General features: G+C 36.5%; 1 protein-coding gene across 4 annotated transcripts; it reads left to right on the forward strand.

The window, feature by feature from the left end:
• The first annotated feature begins 1,832 nt into the window (after positions 1 to 1,832).
• Positions 1,833 to 25,973, forward strand: PDLIM3 (PDZ and LIM domain 3). 4 transcript variants are annotated; one of them, XM_009330661.1, is made up of 8 exons: positions 1,833 to 2,103; positions 8,036 to 8,187; positions 9,878 to 9,962; positions 16,443 to 16,510; positions 19,875 to 20,138; positions 22,817 to 22,944; positions 24,041 to 24,152; positions 24,987 to 25,973. In XM_009330661.1, exons 1-8 carry the CDS (start codon positions 2,011 to 2,013, stop codon positions 25,174 to 25,176), a joined length of 1,092 nt encoding a protein of 363 aa, XP_009328936.1. In that variant the 5' UTR covers positions 1,833 to 2,010; the 3' UTR covers positions 25,177 to 25,973. The 4 variants fall into 4 exon arrangements, with proteins under 4 accessions (XP_009328936.1, XP_009328937.1, XP_009328938.1 ...); XM_009330662.1 differs by lacking the exons at positions 16,443 to 16,510; positions 19,875 to 20,138 and adding an exon at positions 15,813 to 16,000; XM_009330663.1 differs by lacking the exon at positions 19,875 to 20,138.
• Positions 25,974 to 26,464: the final 491 nt, after the last annotated feature.

Consider the following 26,464-nt stretch of genomic DNA (forward strand, 5'->3'; position numbering starts at 1 on the left):
TCCAGCAGCATGAACCACATAGAGCATCCATATATTGAATCAACCTCAAAACATGTCAGAGCATATCAGAGTATATACGCTGCTCACCATCAGTAAGAGGGTTTTTTCCCCCCCTTCAGCTTCAAAACATACAAAATATTTAAGCTACCAAGATTGATATACCCCTGAACTACATATCTGCCTTGCCTTCTTTCTTTAAATGTGCCTATCTTCCTTCGCATCCCTAACGTAAACTGTGCTCCCACAAGCTCATGACAACTGTCACACTGCAAGCTCTTTGTGATGCAGATATGTTTTCTGACAGCTTTCTTTGAAAGAGTTACTACCTTTTATTTTATGCTAATCAGGATGTCAGATCTTCTCTATCATTAGAGTATGTCTTTGAAATACTCTGGACAAGAACACAAATACAAAAACCCCTGATGAACACTACTATCTACTAGCAAGCCACAAAAAAAGGACAAACACCAGAAAAAAATTCTGAGGCTAACCTCCATAGTGCTAACAAACAAACAAGAAAACCCACACACCGCTAAAAAAACACCACGACTCCCACCAAAACTCAGGATATCTTACTGAGAAGGATTTCAATTATATAGACATGAGCAGCAGACACAGATCAGAACATTCAACAAGTCAGAGTAAGAGGTGGAAGCCAATTTCATATTGAAATCTACAGATAAACAAATTACCCATATCAGAAATTATATGAATGGCATGAATCTGCATTTTTATTCTTCCATCTCACTTAGTGCTCTTTCTTGTTCATCAGAGACTCTTCTAAGCAGAATACAAATAGTAAGAAAGGAAAGTGTATGGAGTGAACAAAAGTGGGTATTACGCCAAAAATATATATCCTCATGAGTTTTTATTCTTTCCAAGCTCTCACTGACTTGCTGTTGACTCATTCGGGGGAAAAAAAATTAAAAGAAAAAAAGGAAAAATTAAAAAAAAATATTTTTTTTTTTAATCCTGCCTGATGAGAGCCATAGATGCTATCCTAGAATAGGCCAAACTTTGGGCAAAGAAATGTTTGAAGAACACTACCCATGCACATACTCACTTTGCTAATATCACATATAAATCTGTAACAACATGATAAGAAAGTGAGTGAACATGTACACCATCACTGAAAATTCTCCCTCTCTTTCTGAAGAAAATATAAGGGATACGAAGTCAGAATGAAGCTGATCAAGCTGATGCAAGAAAACCAAAAGGAATGCAAAGTATTTATTCAGTAACACCAACAAACAACAGAAGGTATCTGCAACTACCTTAGAAAAAGCTAAGATTTCTACAAAGAGAAGAGACATCATCAACTAATACTGCATTTCTCTTCCTCAGTATGAGAAATATGCATGACATCAGTCCAGATTTTTCAAGCCATTAGAGTTGGTGCATGCCATGGTCTCAAGTGACTGTAGCCGAAAAACTCAGCTGAAGGGTCGGAAGGACTTTGGAGTGCAATAAACCATTACATTACAAATAAGACAAGATGTAAAACAAGAGCTTGCGAGGGAAATCTCCTTACCAATATTTCTGTTTACATGAAACAGAATCATGTACAAAGTCAGAGCAGTGCATTGCATAGTTGAAACAAGCACCAGCAATGTAATCAGCGTGATATCAAATGAGCAACACGGTTGCTTTAAGAAACCAGAAGGACGCCGCATCCTGAAGCTTACTGATTGTCGGGCGGAGGGGGACGCTGAAGCACCAGATAAAGCTGATGTATTTGTTGTAAACTTTCCAGCATTCAGGCTTTATTTGTCTGAGTTTGATACTCCCCTCTGTGGGTGGAGAAGCTGAGGGACTGGCTGACGTCACCCAAAGAGCACGGATAAAGTGCAGTGCCCGCAGCTGTGGGATGAGTAAAACTTCCTAAAAGGTATACAAGGTCGGCTGCCCTGCCTGGCAGGTGCTCTACTGACAGCACCCTTCCTCCTGCAGCTCAGCTCCTCACACAGACCTAAGGAAAAAAGAACAGTCACCAAGAAACACCCGTCCAGAATGCCACAAAACGTTATTCTCCAAGGACCGGCACCCTGGGGATTCAGGCTCTCGGGAGGAACAGATTTTAACCAACCCTTAATCATAACCAGGGTATGTATTCTTTCCAGTTGCTTTCTATTTATTATATGTATTAGTTATTGCAGATTTTTGCCCTTTACTTTTCTGGAGTTCAGAGGTGCAGACGAAGCTGCGAGTAGATTAGCAAGTAGCTGCTAGTTCTGAGGACAGCCAGCTGAACGCTAACAGTTTTTACAAGTTTTGTGTGACGTGTTCCTGGGACTGCTTTATTGATCTAAGAGACTTTAACTGCATTTCTACTTATGCCTCAAAAATTGCATTTAACTGCCTTGGCAGCAGAAAAACTCTGGTGTGATTTCCCCAGGCATTCAGATGAGAAAATTAGTTTTGAGCCTACTAAAGGCCAGACCCCACTTTTATCATTTTCACGACTAGCCTCTGTGATCACTGGGGGAGAAGACTACTTGGCAGCAGCTCCTCATGTCTGGAAGTTTGTGCTTTGCAAACTCCGTGCCAACTTTACAAGATTAAGCTGACTCTCATTTAATTAAATCAAGTTCTGATTATTGCCAGCAAAGGCAACAGCACCCGTTTTTACAAATGTATATGTACATGTTTTCACTTTCATGAATGTTAAATCAGTGAATTATTATAAAGTTATCCAGTCCTGAATAAGGAAGAGATAGTTCTTTGGTGTTTTCTGCCATATTTAGAAACAGACAATTTACTTACCCCCCTAATAAAGGGCAAGAATCTGAGCCTTCATTTTTTCATGGATTTTGAGCTATTAATTGCAATTTAAGAAACCAGTTACTCAATGAATGGAGCATATAAAACACTGTCAGCTGCCCTGCATCTACACACACAGATCTACCCAAAAGACAGGATATGTATTTTGATAATTTGTATGTTTTGAAAATTGTGTTCAATGCACATCAGACTAGAATTAGTTCTCCTTATATCTTTACTGCTTTTCAGAACCTCAGACACACCGAGTGTAGGCTCCATGAGCCTCCAAATCACCAATGCTTTTTTTTTTTTTTTTTTTAAAAACTTCTGGTTTTTTTTTTAAAAAGCCCTGCACTATGACTCAATATATACACTATGCCTGGTATTAAATAAACATCAAGAGCCTTGAAGGATGGATACCACTGGTGACGCCTTGCAGTAAATATGCTTCTAAACAAGAGTCTGTAGAATATTTAAGGACCAACCTTTCACATATTATACTAGTAAAAATCAATTTCATTTAATCACTTATTCCAGATTTATACAAGCATAAAAGATTTTACTTATTTTAAACAGAAGCAAACCAGAATGCTATTATTTGACTGTATGTAGCTTCATAACAAATACTTGTAGAACACAGCAAAACCTTTGGAGAAACAGGAGACAAAAACATTGAATAAAAAGGAAAAAAAAAATCTCAGGATGTTTTGGGGCCTTCATTGCCATTTATGGGCCTCCAAAAGAAAAATAGTTTCCATTATCTCCAGTGAAAAATATTTTAGCGGTGTCTGGTTTGTATTTTCTTCATGTTTAGATTAAGTGCAACGAAGTTTAAAACTGCAATAACAAAGGATGTCACTATAAATGTAACTTTCTAAAGAATAAATGATTTTGCAATTGACTCATACCTACCAAATGCCTCACAAGACATAAGCCATTGGTTTCTAGCATATTACAGAAATGTTCAAAATCACATTTCAAGTAGGACTACGAAATAAAATATATATAGGGAATAATGACATGTTTAAATTTGCTTAGCTCAAGTTCAAGAATATTAATGGTAGATTTGTTTAAAATTAATATTTTTGTTGCCACAGCATACATTTAGGAGAGTCCCTAAATAAGTATTCATGCAGTACCCCTTAAGAAGTAGTGAATATTTTGCAAGATTCATATGCCTTGCTTTTTGGAGCCTAGGTGTTCCTTTCATAAAAGGTATCACCAGTGACCCATTCACATTTGGCTTAACTGTCCTGACAGGAAAAAGAATTATTAGCCATTAAAACAATAAATAGAAATTCTTTTTTAACACATTTTGAATAAAATAATTGGACAGGTGTTAAGTTCGGTTGGATATAGTCCTTGTTCAACAAGAGAAAGCTTTTACCAGGACTTGTCAAAAGAGACAGACAACATAAGAGATCATCATCCACCTGTCTAGAGAACAGATGTCATCTCAAAAGCCCATCTGCAATTTCCCAAGGAAGGCAATTCTCTTGACTGTTTCAAGCAAATGCAAAAACCACAGATCATGATCACCAGGAGGGCAGGAAGAACAGGAGGGGACTAAAAATAGACATATTCAGATTCTATTAGGGTCAGAAACAATGAATTAACTAGAAATAATGAAAACATTTCTTGAAATCCTTGGAACTTTACACAGATGCAAAGAAATTACATCAATGAAACTGATCAAAACCCTAGTCTTAATGAAACTGAATAATTTCCATTTATTCTGACCAGAAGATAACATTTTGGGTTAAGTTTAGAGGAATGCAATCCTAGAATTTAAGTCATATTGAACAAAGCATTACAGAAACAATTAAAAATTGCAGAGGTTGGAGGAAATGGCAAAATATTATCAAATCTAGATTTAAGTTCTATTTTAATATAAACCTTTACAAATCACGGTGCAAGTATTTATATTAACTCAATTTTATATTTAGCCACTCTGTCTGCAGACATTCATAATTCTCTTCAGAAAACACAGAGCCTGAAATATTTATGAAGGAGTGCCATGATGAGCTTCACAAGGCTATTAACAGATGCAGAGAGGTTTTCTTCAGTTTCACAGGAGACGTTGCCCCTCACGTGGTTCAATAGTTATCTAGTCTCTGACAACATCTGAATGCTCAACACATATCCTTGCATTTATCCAAATCTGAGATACCTAGGATACAGGAGCAACAGGCGTGCCATACAGACAGGTCCTGAAGAGCAAGGCAAAAATTTTCCCAAAGCACCAGTAGAATCTACCTCATGCAGCAGGGGTGAGCAAGCAACAAACACTACAGACATAATATGATTCTAAGTGTTCACAATACACATTTAACGCATCACTTATAAGTTCCTTAAGAAACAGTATCACTTACATTATTGAGGTACCCACAACATCAATATTATACCCATGATACAGTGTGATCTTGCAACGCACAACCTGGTCCCTTTCTATAAAATGTAGGCTGCAGTACTTTTGCCTGCCCCCCTTCCCCTGCCCCAAGCAACAGTCAAGATTTCCCCCTGAAATATTGAGGGGAGAGAAGAGCTGGCACCCAGCCGTATTCTTCCTACCCCATCCTAGCAGCAGATCTCCAGATCTTTCCATCAAACCCAGGAAGAGCAGGTGACGGAAAGGGTTATACAAGGGCAGGTAGTTCTGCACCCCAGAAGGCCTGGGCAAGTAGAGCTCAGCACCCCCCATCAAGGTGTTACGGCCCAACGGACACGTCCCAGAAGCCTGGCAATAATCAATTCAGCTAAGGAATAGGAAATACAGACTCCTGCCCCTTTCCCTCCTCGCTCCCACCAAACAACGGTAACCCCATTCAACCATATAGTGGTATCACTGCAGCTGGTGACAATATGTTAAGAAAATCCAAGGGATTGCGCATTACCACCAGCAAAACAGAGTGGGTTAAGTCCTGCTAGCAGCACAGCTGCAGGGGAACGTACCATGCTAGACAGATATGCCACTTTATAAGGCAGGATCATTATCTCAGTACATCGCTGAGGTATACCACAGATAAATGCCACAACAAATCATCTGCTGTAAAAAGCATAATCTACTGAGTAACCTCTATAAGGGTTATTCAATCAAGCTTACTCTTGAGAGGGAACCAAGAATGGCTGGTTTTGCCCATTTTGGGTATTAGAGCATCAACGGTCACACTCGAACACTAGGACTTCTGCTGCAGTTTGTCATTCCACACATGTCCACAACATGCTAAGCAAAGTCAGGAGCCGTTCCAGGTTAAAGGGAGAAGCATTATCACACCTCTACCCCTGTCTTATTACAATAATGTAAGTGGTCTCAGTGTAGTTCATTTACACTTACAGCTCTTGAAGTTTGAGGAACAGACAATTTTGGAGACTCCAGTCTTAGAGGTTATGAGTAACTTCCTTGATTCATATTCAAACAGATTATTTAGGCACCTTAACACTTTATTAAGCACACAGTACATGAATCCATTCTTTTGGAGGGTGAGGGGGTAAGAGCCTCCAGCTGGCCACAGGTACCCATTTGGAAAGTTTGCCCGACTTGATAATAGCACATGCATTGCAGTTTGTTACAGTGAAATAAAAAATAAGTTTACATGCTGGAATGCAGAAAAAAGCGGAAAGAACAAACTCTTAAGTTCTTTGAGCATTCAGACCCACCTAACAGAGATGGACAGCTGGAAAGAGGAGAGAATTACTCTATTTGGCTGATTTTTGCCATGGTTTCAATACTAATACAGTGCAACACATATCAGAAAGAATATTTCTTTTTGACTTTTATGCTGACAGTTAGTACTGTCACCTTCAGAGGCAACAAGTATGCCAGGTTCACCATAGCTGGGGTTCAGAACATAGTGGAGGCATACTGGGCAGCTTACTCCCTTCCTCTGCTGGAGAACTGGGAAACATCAGAATTGAAGAACATCTCCATAGCATGTTTTCCAGTCCTCCATAACACTTAATTACTTCTAACAATTGAGATAGCACTTGCTTTGGCTGCAGCAGAACCCATGGTGAGATAAATTCTCTCCAATAGCTTTTTTACTTCATACACGGCACAGATCAGAGAACTGCTCTTGTAAGACTATATTAGTATTGTCATCCTTCACACCAGGATTCATTTACTTAAAAATAAGCAGCTAGTGTTATTTTAAATGAATCAACCTGTCCCCTTTGTTCTGCTGATCCAGAAGAGCTGAATTTCAGAAGCTTATGTGCTACATCCATCAATTTCATGTTGCTGTCTTGGTTATCAAAGGTCACCTAAAATGGCAATACACACCTAAGGGACCTAAATCCCACTCAGTGACTAAAGACCTGTTTAAATGGTGTGGTGGTATGAGAAGTCATCCATTTGCAAATAAAGGCCTGCAATTCTAGAATAAGCTTTAATAGCATCTAAGGTCATGGCCTCTCTACAATAGTTATTTTAAAACAGAATTATGTTGCATTTCAATTATTTTAACCATGATGTAGAAGGTTATCAACAAGACCAAAAAAAAGCAAGCATAGAAAGATAAGCTTAGGGCTGTTTCTGTGAATGTCACTAATGTCGGTACACTTCCGTGAGCTATGAATTGCACCACACAGATCACTTTGAAGGATCAGGGCCACTGTTAGTCAAATGCAATGGGACTTAAAGCTAAGTGCTTTAAGGAGTTCAGGGTCTGGATTAGACATGAATAAAGAGAAAAATGTCATTTTGGTATTATTAGCATATCTATGATTAGTTAGCGATACAACATGAGAGGCCAGGCGAGCAGGAAACACACTAACTGCTGTATTTGTCCTTAAATGTGGTAAGAACACAGGTGGCTTTCTATATTATCCAGTCAATGGCACATCATACACATGAACATTAAATAGCACAATTTCTTAACAGTTTTATTCTTCTGCTATTGCCTGGAGTTGTAAGGGAAAAACTTGACTTTTTTTCAAGCAAGCTATACAATGGCAGCTGAGACGGAAGATTCAAAGACAAGTTACAGTAACTACAGAAATCAGAGCGGAAACTATTTAATGCGGAAGTATGAAATAATTTCCATTTAATTTGAAGTTATGATGAATAAAGCATGTATATGGTGATCTGACAATAGAACTACAGATGGTCTGGAAGAATGAAGAACTCACTTTTTTTGCAAGCAATCATATAGTTGTTTACAGGCCCACTCCCTCCCTCCCCAACCCAATATGAAATAGGGAAGCATGGTGAAGTTTGTTTTCTCTATCAGTTTTCAGGTATGCATGGTGCTTAAGCAGTTAAATTTTGTTTTTTCAGATTACACCTGGAAGCAAGGCTTCAGCTGCCAACCTGTGCCCTGGGGATGTTATTGTAGCTATTGATGGGCTAAGCACAGAGAACATGACACATAACGATGCCCAGGAGAGAATTAAAGCAGCTGCACATCAGCTTTGTTTGAAAATAGAGAGGTATGTGTACATGTCTGCTCACTTCTGAAAGAAGATACTACCCAACCAACTGATTATGCAGTACAACTATTATAGAGCATAACTATTTTAAACGGTTTCTAAGAATTAAAAAAAAAAAACTTTAAAATTACAAGCACCCAGACCTACCTACCAACTCCAGATCAGGCAAGACTCCCCAGAACTCGTCTTCGTGGGCACAAGAAGAATAGCTTCCCTCAGGCTACTCACCACATTTATTGAGCGGTGAACGGTACCACCTACTGCCTCTGCTGACTCCACAAGTCCTATGTTTGCTGTCAGTAAACAAACAGCTCTTCATATTTCTGGGAAATAATAAAACCCTCAGCTGTCACTTGTTCAGTTGCCCCTCAGCCACAGGTGCTTATCATTGTTTCCTGCTCCCAGTCACAGACAACGCTGCTAGTATATCCTCCCAGTTAAGGAAAGCAACATCACGGCAGACTTTCATAAGGGGTGACAAAGGAGGCGGTTTAAAGCCCACCTCTTTGGTCACAATGTATTAAACCAAATACAGGATTCTCAAAGCAATGTTAAAAACAAAACAAAACTAGAAAACCTTCTCTTCCTTAAACTGCAGGAGTCCAGAAACTTTTTGCATTCGCTTCTCTCAACTAAAGCCAGCAAGAGAAACAACCTGCATTTTCACATCTCCTAACTGAGTTTGCTCAGCCTTTAATCAGAATCACCTAGCGCACTCTTTCAGCTGTCTCCAAGAATCAGACAGCTCTGATTGACCTGAGGCCCTCAGGGAGACACAGCACTTTATTACAGCTGACCACAATATTCCTTTCCAAATACAGAAGGCTGCTTTTTTTTTTTTTTTTTGGAAGGAGCATTGTCTAATTACTAGAGCACGTACCACAGTTAAAAAAAATTACTGTAGTTAAATCAGGTTTTGTTACAGACTGATCTATGCCATTTAGCAACTTTCTTAGAAAGTAATTTTCAAAACATGGTAAGCATAATTGTGCCTATGAAATATGTGCATATTTTTAAAATGCTAAATATTTGTATTTATACAACAAACAGTACTAGATTAATATTTAACATTAATATTACACTATTTTAAAATTAGCTGCCAAATTTTGCTTTGTCAATGAAGACAGAATTGTAACTGGTATTTGCACGTATGCTATCTCTGCTTCAGTGACTGAAAGAATAATCTGTGCAACTACCATTTACAATTGCACATATACTTTGCATACCTAGATTGCACTCCTCCTACGTTGAGAAGCAGGCTTTGCATGGATATTGTGGTCATAAAAAAAGAAATTGATATTGTTCTGGTTTAGGATTATTACTAATATATTCATGCAAAATATTCTGAGGACCCAACATTCCTTCTATCAACCATTAAAAAAACAAAATTGTAAGAAGTTTGGTCAGCTCAGGTCAAAGGCACTAATTTCCCTTTGCCTTTGCATTTGGTAACTACTAACAAATTATTTCCCATTGTTCATAGTATATGAAGTTTTTAAAAAAGTAAATACACTTTTTATATATTGTTTGCATGTAGTACACATTATATATCATTGAAGTATTTTTATGTCAAAACATTAAAAAAGCACAGAACAAACTGCAAATTTTCAAGCTGCATTATATTTTACAGGGACATATGCAACTCTATAGGAATTAGAGTTATTTAAATTCTGCCTTTCTTTCTTTCTAGGTCAGGAACTAAATTATGGTCCCCACAAGTTTCAGAAGATGGCAAAGCACATCCCTTCAAGATAAACTTGGAAGCTGAACCACAGGTATGAATTCTTAAAAGTCACCTAACCATTTCCATTCATCTTTTTACACTCTGAATTATCTCCCTTGCGGTCATTAAAATTCTTTGAATAGCACTTCATCCATTATCTGCCAGTTTAAACTAATAAGAACCGTCATGATTGTGATATGTATGAACATCATTTTATCTGACTGGATGTTTTTGTCTTTTCAGCTATAACTGAAACAAAACATTAACAAGTTACAACACATTCTCATTGTTCTTTAAAACTGTACATATCACCATAGTTTTTTTATGGAAAGAAAATATCTCCTTTTATTCTGATACGGTTTAAGTTGCTTTAACTCTTTTAGAGATTCTTCATCATATGAGGAAGTTCTTCAATCAGGAATAAATGTCAAGTACCAAAGCAATACACTCCTCACATCACAAAAGTCATTGTGATGTAACAGTCAGTTAAATAGAGAGATCCATTAATACTGGGTCTCTTCCATACATTTTTATACTACACCACAGAACTGAAAGTTACAAATGTGTTCAAAACCCATGTACTGATCAATAAGCAAACCATTCACCACTTCTGGCCAACAGAGTCTTGATCCTTGTATACGAGCAAAGCAAATCCAATCAATTAAAATCCTCTCTCTTCGATCTTGCACCCTGTCCCTTGTGCAAAGCTACGAGCCGAAGTCTCTGTATTGTTAATAGTTAATTAGCTAGCTGCTGTCTACAACTAGTGCTTTATTCCTTTGCCATTCCTCTTTAACCTACATGAACATTTGCTGTTCTCTCAAGAGGAGGGAGGGAAGAGCATTCTGCTGATCCTGGCCTTCCAGGATCAAAGCAAGTATGTCTTTATTCGGTGCTATCCTAGAAAAATGTAAGTGCAGATTCCATTTCAGTAAATCCTACGCAATAAATATTTCCACCAATTCAGTTTTCTTGGAGACACTCCCAAACATGAATGTGGCATTTCGGTGTTCCAGTTCTCTCTCTTCCTTCCAGTCTAAAAACTTGCATTAACTGATAGAGCAAACTTCATCAGAAATAACATGGCCTCTTCAGCAGTAGGAGATAGTATAGTGAAGAATCAAAACTATTTTAAATGCATATTTTTGTGGAATAGCTAGGATATACACAAAATAAATAGCAATGGAACAAATTCACTAAAAAAGCTATAGAGAAAACCACGTAGGCATGTATGACAGGAGAGTAATCCCTTTGCATGGAAGCTGCATTCCTAAAAAGGATAGTTACTTAAAAAAAAAATCACAAGATTTCACTAAGTGCTATTTGGCAGACTATTGAAAAGCAGTCTCCACTGAGCAATCAGAAGAACTGTTTCTCCTAGATTAAATAGCTAACCTTTTCATTTTAGTACGTCTCCCTCTTTCCTTCCTAGGAAAACCAGGAGTACTGAGTATATTTAACAAATAATAGGTCCCGGAAAAGTAGCAATGTTTGTAAACAAATATGCTACACCATTCTAGGGATGATTTACATTTTAGATTAAATTCTTCCATCCAAGAACATCCATCACTCTGATTTCCCTGTGGAAAAAAATATAGCCTTTTTTTCTACAGTTGCTGAAATGTTAAATTAAATTTTACTGCATATTTAGTCACAACACACAAGACCCAGCAGTGTGTATACCAGTAGTGAAAACAGTACAACATCAAAGTTTCTTTAACCTCAGATGACAAATTATTGCACAACTATAACCTGTGCTGTTTAGGTCATATTAGAGTTTGCTGAAGTCCAACAATAAATAAAGGCATTGAGGGCCAGACGAATGGAGAAAAATCCAAAACCAGTATAGTATTCCTTCAAATGTGAAACACTTTTATCCAAAAGTATTGTACACATTGACTGGTGTGCAGAAATGGAAAACCACTGAGTTCTATAAAAAGCATTTCCTCCATTTATATAATAATTAAAATTACTCAAAAGGTCATAGATGTTATAAATGTAGTCAGATTTTTTTCACTCTTGCCAGATAGACATTTTAAAGTTCACTAAGAAAGTTTCACAAAAGGAAGTCAATAATGTAAAATACATTATAAGCCAACTAAATAACAATAATAGATGCAGACTTACACAGTCTTCTTCATAAGAATCTAATTTCTATTTGCAACCTAATGAAAGATAGTTATAAATGAAAGTGAAACATATTTTAATTGTTCAGCAATTTGGCCAAATATTTGGCCAAAGAATGCTTACTTTTACCTTAAATGAATGAAAATTATTCTACAGATGTTTGGAGATGGTTATGTGAAACTGATAAACAACTAAATACTGTGCCTACTTGCAGCTACGGAACGAGGAACCTTTACACCATAGTAAACTTTTGCATTAGGCTGAGCATCCCCGAAGAGTCATTTGGAGACTGATATAGGCAATTGTCATAGCACAATGAAAGCTCTCACTATTATTTCCTCTGGGAAGAGAAAACTGAGGCAACAATTCTAGTAAATAACTTACAGCTATAAGTGGCTGACTGAGAGCCACTCTTGAAAGCTACACAGTCCCACGTAAAAACCAGCCACCTAATTTCATTAGTCTGGAGCAACCTATAGAGTGATGGATAAATAATAGGAAATAATAGACTACTTGAAGTATTACCATGGCAAGCTGTATCCTATAATATTAATTTTAAAATCCTTTCTGCTGTATTGTCAATGTAAAACAATACTATGACCTGTAAATTTTTCTCAGTTACAATCCCTTTAACCTCCTCTAAAATGAATTTGTTTCCATTACCACAATTTCTTGAACTGTTTTTATTTGGGCTTTTCTTTTTTGCTTCTATCTTTGCCTTTGAACATTTTGTTCAGTGTGACTAGGCTTTTGGCCATGAAAGACATTATACATTCCTGGGAGATATAAATACACTATACGCATAGATAAATATAAAAATCTAAACACACACACCCCCCCCCCATTCTTAAAAGTAAGTTTATAGTCTATTACCACTTATAATCAAGTTTTGAAACAATATAATTGTGCTAGTCTAGTTTTGAGGACCTACCCCCTCTTCCATAACAGCATTCAGAGATAAAGATTTTAGTCACATGATACCTCCGAAACGTAAACATCTGTGTACTGTCATAGTAATTATCCCCAAGGAATGCCATCATATGGTCCGTGTTGGATGCATTTTGACAGACTTTGGAGGCTACATTCATTCTACTCCTGATACCCATATCAATGCAAAATGTAGTTAGCCCTGCAAAAAGGACATCAGTCAGCTAGAAAAAATTTAAGAAATGAAATACTGTAATTCTCGAATATTCCTGATTAGGAATTTCAACAACCTCCAGTTCTCATTTACCTTTTGAACTAAAGGAGGACTTTTCACAGATTCAATGAGATCCAATAAACACAAGAGCTGGACTATTTTTGCTGCTGTATGTTCTGTCACTGACATTTTATATGAATAGATGAGTTAAAAAGAAAACGGAATTTAAGTCTAACTAACTGCAAATACTTGTTTCACAACTGTTATATTGTAAACATGCTATTATGGTGCCAGATGTCGTCTGTGCTGTTCATTTGTCAACAAGAAATAAAAAAAGGGGATGCAATTACAATGTTCACGGTTGTTTTTGTTCATTTTGTATCATACATGGATTTAAATCAATTTTAAGTACTCTGATATTAATATCTTCCATTAAGTAGACATGATCCTAAACACTAGTAGATTATTTCCATTTACTAATACATTTTGTTAATTGCAATCCAGTTCTATCAGACAGAAACAAGGAATTGCAAGTAATATCTTTGTGCTCATTTATCTGCTGCTTTCAGTAGCTTCTTATAGTGCAATGCTGCTAAACATTTTCATTTACTCAAACTGCTTTTTACTGTTTGCAATTTCTGGTTGCACGTTCTATATAACCATGACTTTTCTTTAGGGCTGTTCCTAAATATATTTCTGAAACTGTTATTTTAAATTAAAACAAAAGGGCCAATTCACATTCAGGTTTTCATAATTTCTATAGATTATTCATCAAAACTTTGAACAGAGACTTGATATTGTCTGAGAAAGGAAATAATGCTCTGAGGAATGAATAAAAATCTACGGATGTCAAAAATGTGTCCATGCTTATCTAATCTGGTCTTATTATCTTGATTTATTCTGCGGATTTGAGTATTCAATTATCTATTTTGTTTTTTGGTAATAGGTTTTATTTGTTCTAACTGGAATTTTTTCTAGCATTCCTAAAGGCTAAGGTAATCTAAAAAAAGGCATTTCTGCATCAAAAACCCACTTTGTTTAGAGATTTACTTAGCAGAACAAGGAGACTAGTTTGCACAGCTTGCAAGACGTAAGTGAAAGACCACAAGTGCACCTGAATAATTTTAAAGCTGAAGGTGTTGGGTGTGTCACCGTTAAAAATATGTGACAGCAAATACCAGACAGCGTAAACTGTACACAGGGATTAAGCCCGGAGTTCTGGTACCTAAGATACAAGCTTCAACAATTTGAAATAATTCTCATTCAGCAGTATCAGAACTTAGACTGTCTACAGGTCATATGACACAGTGGGATAGCAACATAAATACAGAAATGGTCTACAGCATTGTAGATGTATTCCTAGTACACCTATCACACTCAAAAACAAAGCCAAATCAGAGAACTGGTAGAGATTTCTATGAAAATTGAAGTATTAATGACCTGTGCTATCTTAACATTGCAAGTTCCAGTCTCTAAAGAAGAGGCCAATTCAGATTGTAGAAACCTATTTGTTAGGAACAAGAGCTTTTTATTCCATATGGATGGACGTTCAAGTGCTCTCGCAGTACTGCCTCCAAAGAGCGCTGCAGGACATCAGGAAAAGGCGATGGACTACAGCAGCAAACGTTCTTCACCCACTAGCGCAGAAGGAAAAAAAAAAACCAAACCCTCAGCAGATGACAGCACTATTTTTTCCAAAGTCTGTATTTGTGTGGATTAGGGATGGACCTGAGCTGACAGGGACTCAAAGGAGACTGTACTAAATATGCACAATACGAATAAGTGAATTTTCACACAGTCAACAGTCTTTATAATTCCTGGCCAATCGCTACAGAATAACATTGTAAGTTATCTGAAAGGTCATTGGAGATTTTGTTTCCAGATCTTCTCCCTATGAATTCCACAACTGGAGGAAATTATCTGGGCCAACAATAAACAAAATCGTATTCCAGAAATAAACAAACATAGGCAGAATGGTTTCCAATTTACCCGTTTCTGGGTTATACTTGTTTATGATTATTTCATATTATCTTTAAATTATACAGCATCACAATTTTTGACACACAGGTATGCTTCAAAGAATGGAATAAGTTCAGAAGAATGTCCTCAGTCTGATGTACGTTCAAGACTATTTCAGTTAAAAGAAGTGTTAAAAATTATGTGTTTTCTAGGCAAGACATTTACAATAAAATCTTCATGCTTTTGCGAGTCCCTCCACCAGTATGTGACAAAAAAGCAGAAGCCAGAGATTAGCACTAAAGCAAAGCAATTAAGCTAACTATACATCAAATGTTTCTGAAAGAATGTAAACAGTGCAAAATCTAGAGAACAATACAACAGGTTACTATAATATTCATCCCTCCCATTTCTTCTTAAAGTTGCACACTATTTACAAATGTGGAATGCCTTCTGTTTGCCTTGAGGCAGGAAAATAATAGTCTCTGAATGTGTATAGCTTAAGTAGCATATAGAAAATTCATGGGAAAATATAGTATGCTTGCGCCAGTTAAAAAATAACAAAGTCGCAAACGTAAAAAATGCAGAGATTAACAATACTGATGTTGTCAGATTTACTCATTACTAGCTTTGGTGTGCATTGTAGCTTTGTGTATTTTGTCTGCCTATCATGTACAGGAATTCAAGCCTATTGGTACAGCTCACAACAGAAGGGCCCAGCCTTTTGTTGCAGCAGCAAATATTGATGACAAAAGACAGGTAGTGAGCTCCTCCTATAATTCTCCAATTGGGCTGTATTCATCTGGCAATATTCAAGACGCGCTTCATGGACAGCTGAGGGGTCTGATTCCTAACTCATCGCAAAAGTGAGTACTGGTATTTACTTATAATACATGGTCATTTGTGGTATATCACTCTATGTTCTGTTTTCTATTAAAAAGTCCAGCTCTTGCTGTTTTTTCTGATAATCAGGAGTTTATTGATTGTCCAAAAAAATGGTGATAAATGAAGCAATTTTTTCCAACACAGAAAACTATCCATTCAGCTCTGTAGTAGCAATGCTGCAGGTAGCTAAAATTTGCCCTCTATGTTGGGCTGCAACACTACCTACCATCCTTCACTCTTACAACTGCACTTTACTCTGAATGTTTCTGAACACTAAAGTGACTGCATTTTGACTACCAGGAATGTACAAACTAAACACCGTTACTTCATCGTTACAATTTTAAAACTTTCTTAGTTACTTTTTAACTAGAAATAAGCATTTATAGGCCAAAGAAAGTTATCTTAACCCTCTTTTCTTTACAGGATATGAACTACTTTGAACACAAGCATAATATTCGGCCCAAACCTTTCATAGTCTCAGGCCGAAGCAGGTTATAAACTCTGAGTGCTGTGCTGGATTTGGATGCATGGTGTTATTTTTTAATGGATACTCACCATTCACATTAATAAAGCATACTGATGCATTTGAAATTTACTTACAGTACTGTATAGCCTAACACTGAAATTAAAAAAACCTGAAATGGTTGACTTGCAGAGATCAGGCTTGAAATTCAAATGTCTCTTTCCAAAAGAAAGCAGGTCCACACTCCCATCTCAGTTATACTGATATGAGTCTGATGTAACTGTATTCATGAAGCTGGTTCAGTTTACAGCGTAGCACCAGATATTGTATACTTATAAATCTATGGCACTCTGAAATTCTTCTGTCCAAATGCAAATACATGTAGTTCGTTAACTTGCTAAATAAAAGATAGCTAGTTATATAAGTTATCATCTAGGCCATTCAGAGATTTTAGGTTTGCTTTTCAGCAGACCTCTATTCAGAAGGCAACCTAACGCAGAGCTAAAATATGATAACTATCTGATGCCACAGACATGTAAAGCTCTAAAATGCAGAAAAACTTATATATTTACATCCACCATTTTAGTGTAATATTCCTCTATCATAACTGGGGATGAAATGCCTCACTTACTATTATTTACATTATTAAATGCAGAGGGGAAAAAACAATGCAAACTCTGTGGCTAAAAACACAAGGAAGCTCAAAAGCGCATGGGTGATGCAATATATTGTGATGCTACCCTTTACCCTTTCCAGCAGTAGCAGTTTTTACCAGTGGACTTAGTGTTCTGCATTTCATTCTGAAAGTTTAAAATGTCTGCATTTCAATTATACTAATTTAAGTCTGACAAACTAGACCAGAAAAACAGGATGATAATTGATTCCTGTGTACAAAGGACAATCTCATATGGGTTACCAGTTTTGTGAGATGCATTACATTTTTCAACCACCTGAATGATAAAGAGGAGACTGTAGAAGATGGATAGAGTCCCATCCTCCTGTGAACAAGAACTATCAATATAGAACACCACCGCAGTGGAGAAAAGGTGCCCATCTCTCCTTGCAGTCTGATGCTGATACAGGATAAGTGACAAGACAGTCCTTAGCGAACATGCATGGCCTCTAACCGTAGGCAGCACTTGCATACTGTACCTAAACTGACTTTTGGACCACTACGTACCATTTACAGGTACCTAGTCGGATTTATGGAGATTCAAAGGAGTGTATCAAGAGCCTAAGCTCCTAATTCAGAAACCTCAATTACACAATATTTTCCATGAAAATATTGAAGTAAATGGCCATTTTCCAGCATGTCAGGTGGGGGGAAAACCTGCAAAAATTAACCTGACAGTGATGCAACAAGTTTCAGAACTTTAGTTGGGCAAGGTCTGTCAGGTCTTCTAGCACTGGAGAAGTCTGTGTTTGCAAACCGTAGAATCTCTGACAGAGGGTGTTACATCTATAAAACCTTGGTTGTCACACTGTTTGTCTGCTACTTTTTCATCAGTTTGGCTCAATATAAATTCTCTCCTAAACACAGCAGAAACCAAACCGCCACCTTGACTGTACATATCCCTTTAGGACAGAGAGCTGAGGCTAAATAGGACTCCGACTAAAAGAAGAGCTGATCCTGGCCTGTGGGTTTGAGCTAACTGATTTGACATTAGCCACGATTTTGGACTTTACTCTGGCAAAACTAACTGGAAATTGTATTTAAAATATGATTATATTTTATTTATACTTATAATTTATTCTGTTTTAACATTACTTTGGCTGCTCATAGCAAGAGTTGTGCTTTTTCTAGCCTTTTCCTGCTACTTTCCATTTACTAACACTATAAGCACTGACAAAACTTATTCTACTGCAGGACCTAAAGATGGTCTTGATTCTTCAAAAAAAAAAAAAAAAAAAAAAAGACTGCAAACTTATAAGTTGCCCCCGTGTGAATTTTTTGGCTGGCTCATGCTAGACGATGATGCAGAACTGTACTTTTGCTTAAGGCTTGCCTACTATTTCTGGAATTAGCTTTCTTTTGATATGTTTTTGATGGTAGAGTATATATTTCTCTTTACATTTTTGAGAAAGTGGTCCTACACAAATTCCCCTCTGAATCAAAGGGAGAATTTTGGGTCATCTTCTACTCTACCCAAGAGTAGCTACTGGGCAGAGTACTGTATTATCAAACTGGGAAATAGAGCATTCTCCCAGGCTTACACAGAGTCACTCAGCCTGGAAAGAACTAACCACAACCCTGATACGCAGGTTGGAGGAAACAGATTAAGCATTTACCTTCTCATAGCTCTGAATATCACATAAATGGTAACCAATGACTGTGGAAAGCCTGGGCTATGTGCTGTTACACAGCAACAGCAAAGAAATATCCCATAACAAAGAAAGCCTCTGAGGTGCTATGGAGGAAAGACTGAAGTGTTCAAAATAGTGACACTGAAAAAGTCTTTGGGCTTAATGTTCACATTATTTTACTAATCCTTCTCCAGAGATGTCAAACTGGTGTGCAGTAACTTTACTTCAGTAATGTCAAGCAACATTAATATTTCTAAAAAACTGTACGTCTTTTTTATCATATATAAATTATATGTAAATTCTACTTCAAAAGCAGTAAAATTAATTCTCTGAATACATATTCATTGTTCTTGTGAAGGACCACTTTACATTCTACTGGAAACACTGTAATTTAGAAATGCAAAAGTATGCCTGGCTGGTTTAGTATCTTTTCTTCTTTGAAATGTTCAAAAATATTAAAAAATGAAATACATTGTTAAACTAATTTTAAAAGATTAATAAATATCTTATTGTAGAATTTAAGGAAATCTAGGAAATGTCACATTCATTATTTTACACCACTTTACAGTAGTCTTTCAAGTGTGGACTAAGATGGTTGTGAGGTACAGGACCGGAATGATGTGTCTAGGATTCCAGTACTGCGGGTGTTTATTCTGTCACTGATATGGACAACTCACATAACCTTTGTATGCTACCCTTTTGTAGATGTTAAGAATTACTCACCTAGAACAAAGAATTTTAGGGAGGCTTAATTAATCCTCAATAAAATCTAGCATTAAAAATGTAAAGTAATATTATGTTCCGAATTATTTAATCTATTAAAGAATATCCACTATCTTTAAAGAAAATGCATGCCAGAATTTTAAGGACTGCTTTATAACTGGCACTGGTACTTTTACAGGAAAATACTTTTCAATGAATACACATACTTTTGCTTTTCTCTACTTCCTATACTTTTGGCTTTTCTGTATCTGTTCTATTTACGCTTTTCAGCCCTGTTAACATCACCGTATTCCTGTACTTTTGTCTTTATTCTCTATAATCCGATACGCATTGCACACTCTTCTGTAATCTGGCTATTAACACAGTGGATGCAGCACTCCTTCGGGGATTGACTGTGGCAGTGGACGCAGTACCCCCTCTTCGATTAGCACGGTTAGCTCTATCTGCCCTACCGAGCTGAAAGCAGTGTCTAAGATGGCCCCTAACATTCCCTTGGAAATGGAGCTTCCCGGTGTCAAGATTGTACACGCTCAGTTTAACACACCCATGCAGTTGTACTCAGATGACAATATCATGGAAACACTGCAAGGCCAAGTTTGTACAGCTCTGGGGGAAACGCCTGTAATAAGGTAATTAGAGCAGTATCTTTAATATTTATGAATATACAAATTTAGAATATACCAAAAATCATGAGCTTTAAAAATATCACACTGTTTCTACGAAAATGGGTAAAAGGGTTAGAGAGAACCTAAGTCATTTAAAGCCATTCAATATTTCCATTAAAATATTAGTGATTTATGATTTTTAACCCAAAGTATTAAAGGAGTCTTTCAGAATTTACAAATAAATGTTTCATAGGAAATAATCTTGTATTTGTAGCTAATGAATAAAAACTGATGAGACTACCTGGACTATTAGCTGACTGACCACTCCAAATCAAGATTCTGATTCCCTCCAAAATTCAAAAATATTTATTATTATCATAATTATTTACGTAATAACCATTTAATAACTTATTCTTATTAATAATTTAAAATATTGTTATTCACTCAAATGTATGTCAACGGTTGAAATGCAGGTTATGAAGCTTAGGAAATCCTGTCGATGTTTATAGTGTTCTATTTAACTCCCATTCAGGACAATTCATTCAGTACGACTAGCTCTTGTCCAAAAAGAGCCAGAATTGACTTTGTAGGCCTACTAATCCATCTCTGACTTAGGAATTTTATCCATTGCAATGACTAAAAGTCAGGTAGGAACCTTATGTATCTGTATAACAATGATGATTATACAAAAACTGTTTCAAAGCACTATTCATTTTTTTCAAGGGACAATTCATCATTCACGTTGCTTTATCATTACTGTTGCATAATAGTAACATTTTTCTGTTTTACAACAGTACTTAAGTTAATAATTCATAATATGTATGGTGTAAACTAAAGCTAATTACTAATATTTTAAATAAGCAATAATCACTGGCACCAATGAGCCTTCTTCAGCACCTTTCAGAATTGGGCTGTTACTAACCATAAAAATCATATTTATATAGAAGTATTTAAGTTCACCCTATCTGATGAAAAGAAAACTGTAGTTCTTGAAGTCTTTGCAGAGTGATGTTACTCTACTGCATGAATACTTATCCTCAGTCACAACAATTAGAGAACAATAGAAGAAAAATTTGCTTTTTCTTTATTCTGAAATCATGGATTAAGCCCAGAGTAATCAGATTTCACAAATGCCCGTGGCATTCCCAGTTTGAGAACTGACTCTCTACATAGGTTTGAAATATCTCTTTTGTTGTGGAATTGGTTTTCACTATGTATGCATTTAGAAATGTTATCTCACACCTTTGTGCCTGGTTTTTTTGCCTTCTGTATGTAATTGTGTTATCACTTGTTCGGTGTTTAGAAATATTTTAGTAAAGAGGAGAGAATCAGGGGTTTAATTAGCCATTGGTGACAACTGTAAAAACTAAGCTCCTTCCATTCATTAAAAGCTTGTGACAAGAGAAGAAAGTGGTAGTTTCTTCACCAGCTTAAAGGCGGCTCAGAGAAATCTGTTGATTGATGAAGATGCAAACAATTACCATAAGCAACAGGGGTCACTGCCCAGCTGCCGCTGCTCTCACTGTGCCTTTTGACAGCTTAGATGCTACTCTGGGAAACAAACCAAACCATATAAAGCAAAACCGAGTCTAATCCCTTGTGGAATTAGTTGCTTATTTCCAGTGGAAACTTACCTAAGGTTTAACAGACAGTAGGAGGCCCGTTGTAACAGGAAATTTAAACTGGACATTTATGTATATATCAGCGAGATAACAGACTTCATCGAAGTAAATTTGGACCTTTGTAATTAGTCTCAGTAGCTGTTTGAAATTTACAGGTGCCACACATTCAGCCTAATTCCTGCCAGTGCATATAGTCATCTACACTTCCTCTCGACTACTTAGGATGTTAGTTATCATGATTAATTTAAAACATTCAGCACAGTTTAAAATACCATGAAATATTCTTGGTAAAATCTTTGGCTCACGGGTCTTTGGAAATTCAACCATCAACTGGTGTTTGGACAATAATTTTCTTTATGTTTGTATGATAAAATTGGCATTACTAAAAGTAAGCCATGTCCCATTCTAATTAAATTAAGAAATATCATTTCCATTCATCAGAGTTCACCTTACAATGCTTCCTTCTATGCAATACCTACTTCACTCTTTTTTATCATCTCCATAAGTTAAATAAGTAACAATTATCTTAGCGAAATAATCACTATATTAACTAGTGATCAAGCCAACTTAGAAAAGGAAGAACACCTTCACGTCATGACACTCTCCCAAAAGATTTGTTTGCTTAGGTTTTGGCTGACCTTATGTAAAGATATGAGCTGTGATCTTTAACAACATTCTTCAGGCCAGCTGCTGTGAAAAAGGAACTTCTGGATACCGTACCAAAGAGCACCTGGTAACACAGCAGTTGATTACAGGAATGCAACTGCTTTGAGGTTAAACACAGATACCAGCCTATTTCCAAATGTTGTTAGAGCCAGAACAGTAATTGTGGAAATACTTCCATGAGTTTGTAGATTTATTTTTGTAACAATCGCACGGATGGTTTTTTTTTCAGCACTTTTTAGATCAAGAGGAGGCTATGTAAAACAATGCTACCTGGAAGAAAGAGTCTTTCAGTAGTTGTAGAAACACATTGTCTTTACGTTTGTTTCCTGAATCATACTCTATGCCTGGTAGAGCTATTGCTTTAAAGTTATGTTTGTTAAACTGCTTTATCTGCTCTTCCTCCCTGTGATACAGTGACCCATCTCCCAACTCAGTGCCTCAGTCTGACGTGTACAAGATGCTGCATGCCAACCAGGAGGAGCCCAGTCAACCTCGCCAGTCTGGCTCCTTTAAGGTGCTCCAGAACATAGTCTCCGAGGAAGGTGGTTAATAATGACATATTCTACCTGTTCAAAGCATTTGTAAATGTTTGTGGGAAGGGGGAATCTGAGAAGAAAATATGAGAGATCAGAGCTATAAGAATTTCTGAAAGCCCAAGTAATTCTGAACCTTATAGATAGCACACCAGCCTCCTAACATTTCCCCCCCCCGCCTTGCTTTTATAGCTAGCAATCTCCTGTGTGAATAAAATGGGAGTGTTAATTACATTTTTCAGAATCTCTTCTCAGATTTTAAGATCGTTAATGTACAAAGTTGACTTTAACTTAATGATAAAAAGTTTTATGTGAGAGAACTTTTGCGACAAACTGTGTATACTCATGACACCGAGAAAGAAAACACTCTCTTCCACATACAGGAAAAGAGAAGTTTAAACCAGCTCCTAAAATAAGTTTCACCCATCGCCTCTTAATTCTAAATAAAAATTGAAGAGGACAATATAATTTACAGTCATACTTCCTTCAAATGAAGAAGTTTTGAAAATAACATTACTAAAGGCTGCAAGTTTGTTATATTTACAGTAAGTGTAAAGAATAAAATAAGACCAAAATTAATGTAAAAGGTGAATATTTAAAATTTTAATTTTTATATCTCAATAATTACCAGAGAAGGGATAAATACATCTAATTGTCTATATACATCATTGTGGCATTTTCTTGTATTTTGCTATAATTTTTTATTCATATCATGTTACTAATCTTTCTGAATTTGTTGTATGGTTAGTTATATAAATAAGAAGCTTTCTAACAATAGGTCTTGCTATGTTAAAGCCAAATCCTCCTCCCTCTCCTGCTATACCCAAGACCTACTATCAGAGAATTAGACGATGTCTATGAGACAGCCAGCACTATATATATAATCACTTTTGTACTTGCTTTTTGGCTACAGCTACACAATATTTTTCCCGATTCCAAAGAGGTGGAATCTGGCCCACTAAACTTGTATACAGAAACTTCATTGTTTGTTGATATAAGTGAAAGCCTGTAAATACATCCAGAAGTGTATTTACAGGAAAAGCATTTAACTGCATCAGGTGCTTTCATATTAGCCTGTAAGTAACAGGATTGTTTTGGTTCTCAGATGGACGCCCGGTGGGTACAAGAAGCGTGAAAGCACCTGTAACAAAGATACCTACCGCCATGCCCGGTGTCCAGAAAGTGCCACTGTGTGACAAGTGTGGGAATGGGATTCTGTAAGTTGTTTGTTATTTTTAGTTTTAGAAATCTCTAGTTCAAGCACATGTCCTCAAACACCACTGCAGACTACAGGAATGCTTTCCAAGTGATGGTCTTGGTCTCCATCTGCACTAGCAGAAAAATGCTTGTAGAGAACAGAGATATAAAAATATATTGTTCTAAATCCCAAATTATTAACCTGTACCTTAGACACTTTCGATACAGATTATTTCCATTTTGACAATGTACCGTCAAGGCTTTAATTAAGATTTCTCAAGACCTTTTGCATGTCAATCATTAACACATATATAATGAAACCAGCAGTTACCTGTGCTGCATTGTCTCAGGCTGTGAATTCTCAAAAGTTTCTTGGTAGTGTAAAGCATCCTTCTCCCAACCCAGCGGGAGTATCCAGAAAGCTCTATGGGCCTATTTGAAAACTACCAGATTCCTATCTGAATGACATCACTAACTTCAGCAAAGCACACAGATAACGATGAGCTCAGAGAACACAGTCACTGAGGAAAAGAAATGCAGTTTTTAAACTCGTTTTGTCACCATTTTGATAGGTTAGACTATACTTTCTGTGTTGTAACCAAACTAATCTGTTTCTTCAAACTCTAGTTTTCCAATGAACTATTGAACTATGTGATCAACTCCACGGCATTTTATGTCACTTACTCAAACTCAGCTTCCAACCTTAAGTTATATAGTAGTTGGCAAAACCACCAGATGAACAAACTAAGCCTTGAGATAAATACCTAGAACTCATTTTGTGTCATACTGTAGTTTCTTCTCACTTTAAATTCATATGAATTAATTGTTTTTTTCTTTTTGTTGCTTCCATATAGAGGAACAGTGGTGAAGGCACGTGATAAATACCGGCACCCAGAATGTTTTGTGTGCTCTGACTGCAATCTCAACCTGAAACAAAAAGGCTACTTCTTTGTGGAGGGCCAGCTATACTGTGAAGCTCATGCACGAGCTCGCATGAGGCCACCAGAGGGATATGAAGCAGTTACCGTTTACCCAAAATGCTAGTCTTACGTTAACACACAAATATATGCATGCACACAAAAAGCCATTAACAGCTTAGAACTGCAGTACAAGTGTCAGGACTTCTGCCTGATTCCAAAGTAGCAGCTTTTAAACCTTTTCTTGTGGGATTCTGAGGGAGGTGGAAGTCCCTGTTAGCCAGCAGTAGCATATTATACCAGTAAAATTCTGCTAAAATATTATCTTTGAAGCTGCCAATATAACTCAATGAAGTATAAACTAAAACAGCTGTATTGGAATAAAAAAAGTGAAACAGCTGAGGTATTACATGATTACTACAGCATATATGTAAGTGCTGTAATCAAGACATTATTTTTAACATGAATTAAGTATCTGTGCAAACACCAAAGCCATCAACGTGTTACAGGCTGGGCCCTAACAAATGTAGAAACTTGACAGAACATTAGAAAAGCAGCTATTTTACATGGATAGTACAAAACAAGCAGTTGTTCATGTCTGCTTCCACCATCTATTATTCAACTACCATTAATGTATGCCAAAAATAAATTTTGCTTACTTTGCTTTCAATTTGGGGTTATATCGACTTGATTTTCTGATGCAGCAACTGTGATAAGGAATAAATATCAAGTCATACAATAAAATGGCTAGTATAATAAAGACTGTTTAGTAAGAAGCAAAATAGAAGTTCTATGTTGTTTTAATGATTTGCAATTAAATCAGCTTTCACATCACTTAGCAGAAAATTGTTCTGAGGCATGCACACACATACATTGGTTTGTGGGGAAAAAAAACCCCACACACTAATAGGAACTCACTGCAAATTGAGAATGAAAATAAATTTAAAAGCCTTTCTGCAGAAAATGGTACTGGTTTTTTGCATCTCCATCTTTCCATTTCCATAATAGAAACAATGGGGAAATATCATCATAATATCTTTATTGCTGGTAAATTAAAACTTGGACAACTTTAAAAATAAATGTTAATTAAAATATGCAAAGGAAAGTTCTTTTATAAAAACCCTGGTGAAGTCCTAAGGAAAAAAAAGGCTGAAAGAATACAGTTTTAAATCAATTTCTGAAACTTTTCAAGGGCTACATTGCTTTGAGGTAGGTGCCAGCTACATATACACATGACTGACTGACAAACCGAACCTTAGCATTTTCAAAAAATATCAACACAACTCATAAATGATTTATTGGGGTATTTTGAACCCACTTTAAAATCTAAAAATTTAAAAATTTTATATCAAGTCTACAAGACTAGCAGAAATTAACAACTCGGGGGCAATCAATCTTATATACTTTTCCCATTC

Source organism: Pygoscelis adeliae, unplaced genomic scaffold, assembly GCF_000699105.1.
Source record: "Pygoscelis adeliae isolate BGI_AS28 unplaced genomic scaffold, ASM69910v1 Scaffold167, whole genome shotgun sequence".
NCBI classification, from domain to species: Eukaryota; Metazoa; Chordata; class Aves; order Sphenisciformes; family Spheniscidae; genus Pygoscelis; species Pygoscelis adeliae.